The following is a 7,730-nucleotide window of genomic DNA, read 5'->3' on the forward strand; positions in this document are numbered from 1 at the left end:
ACGTTTATGGACAGGATTTCTAGGCGCAGCCGTGGTGTTGAGGGTGTGGAGTTTGGTGGCAGGAGAATCTCATCTCTGCTTTGTGTGGATGATGTGGTCCTTCTAGCTTCATCAGGCTCTGACCTTCAGCTCTTGCTGGGGAGGTAGGGCTGTCGCAATAATCGCAAGAACAATATATCGCGATATTAAGAAACCCACCGTGCTGCATGACGTGCCACCGCAATTACTGCACTTGATTAAATCTCGCGACAGCGCATGCTGAGAGGTAAAGTCCGCGCTGATCGAGGAGATAGTAGGGCATTTTTTTTATTTCTGTTAGATGTTGCTGCCAAATTTGCATTTCAAAGTTAAACCTCCTGAATGTTGTTTTTAAGTTCAGTCAGAGAATGCCGTTACTGCCCTTCGATCTGCATTCAGTAAAGTGTTAAAAACGGCCATGTAGTTTTCTAACATGTTTTAAATGTGTAAGCACAATGTTTCAAAGGAAATATTGCCAAGAGTTTAGTAATTAACAAACGAATTTGCTAAGTAAATAAATAAAAACGGGGTGCAATAATATCGCATACCGCAATACTGAGCTGCCCTGACTCGCCGCAGGGGGAATTCCTCAATCGCGACAGCCCTATGGGGAGGTTCATAGTCGTGAAGCGGCTGGGATGAGGATCAGCACCTCCAAGTCTGAGACCATGTTCTCGACCAGAAATGGGCGGCTTGCCAACTCCAGGTTGGGAGAAAGGTCGTGCCTCAAGTGGAGGAGTTCAAGTATCTCAGGGTCTTGTTCACGAGTGAGGGAAGGAGGGAGCAGGAGATCGACAGGTGGATTGGGGCAGCATCTGCAGTGATGCGGATGCTGAACTGGTCTGTTGTGGTGAAGAAGGAGCTGAGCTGGAAAGCAAGGCTCTGGATTTACCAGTCGAGCTACCGCCCAGTCCTCACCTATGGTCATGAGCTTTGGGTAATGACTAAATGAACAAGATGGCGGATACAAGCGGCCAAAATGAGTTTTCTCTGCAGGGTGGCTGGGCTCAGCCTTAGGGATAGGGTGTGGAGATCAGACATTCAGGAGAGACTCGGAGTAGAGCCGCTACTCCTCCATATCAAGAGGAGTCAATTGAGGTGGTTTGGTTATCTTGTTGGGATGCCTCCTGGACGCCTCCCCAGGGAGGTGTTTCAGGCATGTCCTGCCAGCAGGAGGTCCCCTGCTCGACCCAAGACACGTTGGAGAAAGTACATCTCTGATCTGGCCCAGGAACGCCTTGGGGTCCTGCCGGAGGACCTGGTGGAGGTGACCGGGGAGAGGACGGTCTGGAACTCCCTATTTGGGATGCTGCCCATGCACGATTCATTTTCATGCTGGATGCTGTTGAGTAAACTTCTGTCCGTAGCACAGAGCTGCCGATCAGTGTGGGAACGGGAAAAGAAAATATCAGTGTGTGTGTGTGTGTGTGTGTGTGTGTGTGTGTGTTTGGCACAAGATTATGAGGACACAGCAAATTAATAAAATAAAGTGGTTTAGAGTCTCCAAACTCTGTTTTCAGAGACCATCTTCCATGTAGCTCTACAACCTCTGGTCACTTTGCTTCCTTTGAACTGCAGCTGATTAAAGTCGGGCGTAAGGACCCGTTCTACTGTGCTGTGGTCTATCGTCCACCTGGTCCAAACGGTTCTTTCCTTCAGGAGTTTAGTGACTTTCTATCCTCCACTGTGAAGCTGTCCAGACTGGTGATTGTTGGTGACTTTAACATCCACGTTGATGATCCCTCCGATCTCTTTGCCATGAATTTCTCCAGCCTTATGGACTCCTTCAGCTTTACCCAGCATGCTTCTGGCCCCACACACACCAGGGGGCACACTCTAGACCTTGTTTTTACCCTGAGTCTAAATGCTGACAGTGTTTGTCCTGAGGACGTTTATTTTTCAGATCACCATTGCATTTTCTTTAACTTGTCAGTTTCTGCGTCCCCACCTCCTGCTCGCCGTATGGTTAGTTCTCGTTTTCTTAATGAGAGCACAGCTAGCAATTTTTCTGCTGCCTTTGATCCACCCTGTTCTTCTGATAACGACCCAGATTCCTTAACTTCTCAGTTTAACGAGCACTGCCTCTCCATTCTGGACAACATCTGTCCTGTCAGAACCAGATCAGTTCCTGCAGTGAACCCTACTCCCTGGTTTAAGGACAGCCTTCGCAGCCTGAAGCGCCAATGCAGAAAAATTGAGCGTTTGTGGAAGAAGACCCATCTCCACGTCCATCTGCTGCACCTAAAGGATCTTCTGACATCCTTTAACTCTGCAGTCAGAGACGCTAGGGTTTCCTATTTCTCCAACCTGGTGTCCCAGAGCAAAGGGAACCCCAAGGTGCTGTTTAACACCATCAGCAGCATCGTCTCTCCTGCCTCTCCTACAGCCTCCATCCACTCTGTTGCAGACTGTGAGAACTTTCTGTCTTTCTTTGTGGACAAAGTCAATAAGGTTAGATCTAGCATCTCTCCTTCAGCCTTATCGCCGCCTCTCCCGACTCCAACCAGGCCCATCATCCTAGATAGCTTTGCTCCTGTTTCTTTGCCTGAGTTAACCAAACTAGTTAACTCTATGAAGACCTCTGCATGCCCCCTCCACATCTTACCCTCATCTTTGTTTAAAAGTGCTTTTCAGTCCATCGGTCCCAGCGTGCTCTCTATAATTAATGCTTCTCTGGTCTCTGGTCAGGTCCCTGCTTACTTTAAGAACGCTGTAATCCACCCGCTTCTTAAAAAACAGAGTCTCGACCCCTCTCTCCATAGCAGCTTCAGACCCATCTCTAAACTTCCGTTCATCTCCAAGATCTTGGAAAAGGTTGTGGCTAAACAACTCACAGCTGCTCTTGATGAACAGAACATCTATGATAGCTTCCAGTCAGGTTTTCGTAGAGCTCATTCTACTGAAACAGCTCTTCTTAGGGTCTCTAATGACCTTCTGACTCACAGTGATGCAGGGGACGGTTCTGTTCTGGTCCTGCTGGACCTGACTGCAGCCTTTGACACTGTTGACCATCACCTGCTGCTGGAGAGGCTGAGAGACTGGGTAGGCATATCAGGATCTGCTCTGAGCGCTCCTTTTCTGTGGCCGTCTCCAAGTTTAGGTCCTCCACCACCTCTCTTACCCATGGTGTCCCACAAGGTTCTGTGCTGGGGCCTCTGCTCTTCCTCCTCTATCTGCTTCCTCTTCAGCACATCCTGAGCTCCTTCAAAGGAATCTCCTACCATCTTTATGCAGATGACATCCAACTGTACATCTCCTTTAAGCCCCATGAGATGTCTAAGCTGCAGCTGTTACACACCTGCTTAGACTCTATCAAAACCTGGATGGTGGGAGCTTTCTTCAGCTGAATGAAGATAAGACTGAGATCCTCATCTGTGCCCCAGACAAGCTGGTTCCCAAAGTCAGAGACTCTCCTGGTCAGCTTGCTTCTCACACCAAACCTTCTGTCAGGAATCTTAAGCCACCTCACTCAGGCATCTGTGCATGCCTAAACGGGGTTCTATTCGCGTCATTTGGCCCTTGCAGCTACGCACCGCTCCGGCCTGGCCGGCAGCCCGGGGCACCTGTGCACGTCCGATGAACAGAAATGTTGACCACCCCGACACCAGAAACCGCGAACGGTCTCGTCGTCTGCACCTCACCCTGACTCAGCATCTCCTCTGAGCCCACCATTAAATACACATCTCATAACTAGGGGATACACTATCTTTACCACACTGGTGGTGTGATGACACAGACCAAGTTTGATGCTATTCTGACCATGTTGTGTAGCTGTTTTTCAAAAAATGACACATCAACCACAACGGCTGCTGTTGTTTGTCCAGCGCCACAATGTCTGGTTGATTTGCCATCACCATTTTGTCAGTCTGGATCTGGAAGTCCCACAGGAGCTTGGCTCTCTTGTTCTCAACTATCTTAGGGGGTGTTACCCACTTTGACCTGGGGGCTTCCAGTCCATGCTCTGCACAGATGTTCTTGCACAAAAGTTGTTCAAGGGCCGAATTCTTTCCAGCAGACACTGTGAGGGCCAGATGCTCTTCTAAAACAAAGTTGAAGTATTGTTGTATCTTCATTTATTGATATTTAAAAATGCTTTGTTTTCCATTTAAACTGTTTTGACAGTTTCATTACCGAATTACTGTAAAATAAAATGTATCATCGCTGTAATAAAATATCTTTAGTGGAATAAGAAACTTTTCCATAGAAGACTCTTATGTCCCTGCCTGGATGTTAACCCAGGTCCCCGGCGTGTAACACCCAAAACACACCAGACGCGGAAGCGCAAAGTGCCGTGGAACGGCGCCCTTGATAACCTACGCTGTCGGTCACATCAGCTGTGAAGCGCCACGAAGGCTCGCGCCATGCAGCAATCATTTTGGCAAGAGCTCTAATTTTTTAGTGAATTGCATCAATTCTGGAAGGACGTGAAACCAAAACAGAAGAGTCAGCCCTGTAAATGCACAAAATAAAGGAAAAAATTCAAAATAATACACCGCGATCGATAAATGTGATCATGTATGTGTATCTAAACAGACTAGAGGGATTAAAGTGAACACACACACACACACACCTCGGGGAGGGGTGGGGGGTGTTGGAAAACAGCAGGCGTGAGCAGAAGCGCTCGTTGGAAATTCTCTCTTGACGTGAACAGCGGAGGTGCGGACAGCGCATGGATTTCGTGAGAGATCCACTTCGCGGCGCTTCACAGCTGGTGTGTTACGGGCGTAAGGCCTAACCAGTCCAGCAACCTCTGACATGAACAGGAAGTCACCTGGTGGAAGTACACACAACTGATTCACAGCATGCTACATGTTAAACTACACATAACTAGTTGTAAAAATAACAATTATACATGTAGCTGTGGCCACCAGTAGAGGTTCACTGCTGCACACGACGCCAGCCACTTGGTTGTGACATCCCACATTACGCCCAGAACACACCCGCTGCGAAGTGGATCGCTCACGAATTTCCTGCGCTGTCCGCTACTCTGTTCACATCAGGCGAGAATTTCCAACGAGCACTTCTGCTCACGCCTACTGTCTTCCAACCACCCCCACCCCACCCTGTGTGTGTGTGTGTGTGTGTGTTCATTTTCATCTCTTTAGTCTGTTTAGATACACAAAAATGACCACATTTATCAATCGTGGTGTTTTATTCAGAACATTTTATTTTATTTTGTAAAATTTACCAGCCTGCCTTTTATGTTTTGGTTTCACTTCCTGCCAGAATTGATGCGGCTCATGAAAAAAAATTAGAGCTCACGCCAAAAGGGTTGCTGCGCGGCGGGGGCCTTGGCGGCGGCGCTTCGACGTCTGGTGTGTTCCAGGCGTAAGCTTTCCCTGCCAGCATCTTCAGCCTGCAGCTATGTGGTGGATTGTCTCAGACACCTCTTCTGCCTACACCTTGCTGAAGATCGGGCAAATGAGTGATCTCCCATCAGCCGACCTGGCTAAAAGGAAGGAGTGAGACAACCACATCTCACCTGGTGATTACTCACCTTGGGTAGTAAAGTTTGCCAGTTCTGGAGTCTCGTCAGAGATCTCTTGTTTTCTTTCAAGCCTCTACAGATAACTCCGTTTTGTTCTTGTCTCCAGGATTACTCAACACTCAGCTCTCCAGCCGTAACCATTTATATCACCACCTGGACGACCTGCTCCCCTGCCCTCAGCTGGGACCAACACCGCCTGTGAAAACGTTTCTCTCCTGAGCTTCCTGGATCTCTCTTTGGCCTGGTCCCTGCCCTCAGACCAGATGTCCCTGCCCTCCCAAGCCTCCCTCTAGATATGGAAAGTGTAAGCTCCAGGTTATTCCATGTTCATCACTGCTGGCCACATTCTAACTTGTGTCTGCTTACAGATGGCTTGTAGGGATCAGCTATGTGCTGCATCTCTCACCTCCTTGTGACGGTGCTGCCTGTTCATAAACCTGTATGTTGGTATTCTAACTCACCCGTGTCTGGAGCTGGTGATTCTCTGTGTGTTGGGTCAAGAAACTAGCTTCAAACATGACAGGAACTCAGTGACTGGACAAGCTGCCCTAGGTAAGATTTCTACTACCTGACAGAAGACTGAGCTCCAGATATCAGAATAAAAACCTGTTGTTCCTGCAGATGGCATCAGGTCAGTTTTCTCTCAATATTTAAGATTGTTTAGATTTCCAGTGAAGAATAAATGTTTTCATGCCACGTGTGCTGGTTTTCCTTTAGATCGTGGATACTTGTCGTCTCCAGTGGGGCGGCGTACACTGTACTGGTATTGTTAGAGCTGCTGTCTGTAATGTGTATTATGTGTTTAAGCAGAGAAGTTGGAGTTTTCTCACCATTTTTCTGCTCCTCAGTCAGATTCTCTACCTGTGGGGTAAAAACAGCCAGTGATTCCTGCCCCTGTGCTTTCCACACAAACCTTTACCACCATGGCTGAAGGGGCACCTCCGTCCTGTTCTGTTTCTAGTTTAGCTGCTCTGTAACGTGAGCCTGCTCGCTCCACTTTCTATTCTTGTTGGGATCTGGAGAGCTCAGCTGTCTGCCCAGCTGTTCATTGTCTGGCAGAAACACCACCTAATCTGACCAAATTCAGCTGCTCTCCCCGTGTTTTACAGCCATGTGTGACTGAAATAATTATTATTTAAGGGTTTAACCTTCAGCCATGAATGGCCCGTTCCAGTCAGAACTGTAAGAGGAACTGGAACAAATGCCCCATTTAGACACTGACAGTGTTTTTACGTAGAGCCTTTGTTGTGAAAAGTTCAGAGCACATATTTATTACATTTAGAAAGAACTAAAAATAAAATATTTTTACTTTCTGTAGATTTAAATTGAAGATTAATGATCGTTTGATTTAAACAGACTCACCTGTTAGATCAGCTGCAATGATTATATCGTCTTTAGATGTTTCGTAACCCTCACAAAGCTCACAACAAAAGTTTGTCCTCTACTGAAAGTGAACTTAAGTCAGGAGAGGAAGTAGCTACTCACCGCTGCTTTATACACGTCATCCATGCCTGCCGGTCTGTCTGGGACTCTGCCGTCGGTCTGCACTCAGAAGGACGAGCACCAACAACAGCCTTTGTTGGTCAGCCAGCAGCCACTGAAATAGCTTCTGTCTCAGTTTGCTTGGTAAAACGATGGAGAGAAGGGTGGCGGTGAGATAGAGAGGCTCCTATAAATGGGAACAACAGAAGATACCTAAAAAAAGCCGACCACTGTCTCCACCGGTGTTTCGCACTAAAAATAGATTTAAAAATCCAAATGTTCTATAACTGTTCCACCAAAACCAATAATCATAGATGTTTATAGTGTTTTCATCATGCCTCACTTGTTCAGTGTTTGTGTTGTTCAACCAAAGGAAGTTGGGATTGAAAGGCTGTGCCATCGTTATTTTCAGGGTCTGAAGCTGAAAGTTTACGCTCAGAAATCAAATATTCAGTCAAATCTCTGAGGATACAAAGTTTGTTAGTGGAGAAGAACCCTCAAAAGGAGCTGCTGTTGAGTCCTAGACTGAGGGTACTTGTTGGTACCCTTACCGCGTTTACCTACACACCCGTTTGTACTTGTGGAGGAAAACTAGACCCTGGATTACAGAACAAAAATAAACACGAAAGGCTTTTTAAGGTTTTTACAAGAAGGTCCAAATGTTGAATCAAGGTGACACCTGAACCAGGCAACAAGTCCTTATGTGCTCAGGTCACCTTCAGGGGCGTCGGACTGGGGGTGG

General features: G+C 47.3%; 1 protein-coding gene across 1 annotated transcript in view; it reads right to left on the reverse strand.

Annotated features, from left to right (window-relative positions):
* The window catches only part of LOC107390564 (troponin C, slow skeletal and cardiac muscles), an 11,321-nt gene extending 4,146 nt beyond the window's left edge, over positions 1–7,175 (reverse strand). Inside the window, exons 1-2 of the mRNA XM_015967365.3 lie at positions 6,992–7,175; positions 6,337–6,367 (exon numbers count right to left, since the gene is read on the reverse strand). Coding sequence (XP_015822851.1) covers positions 6,337–6,367; positions 6,992–7,015 — 55 coding nt within the window. The 5' untranslated portion in view covers positions 7,016–7,175. The remainder of the gene's footprint in view (positions 1–6,336; positions 6,368–6,991) is intronic.
* Positions 7,176–7,730: the final 555 nt, after the last annotated feature.

Source organism: Nothobranchius furzeri, chromosome 10 (assembly GCF_043380555.1).
Source record: "Nothobranchius furzeri strain GRZ-AD chromosome 10, NfurGRZ-RIMD1, whole genome shotgun sequence".
Lineage (NCBI taxonomy): Eukaryota > Metazoa > Chordata > Actinopteri > Cyprinodontiformes > Nothobranchiidae > Nothobranchius > Nothobranchius furzeri.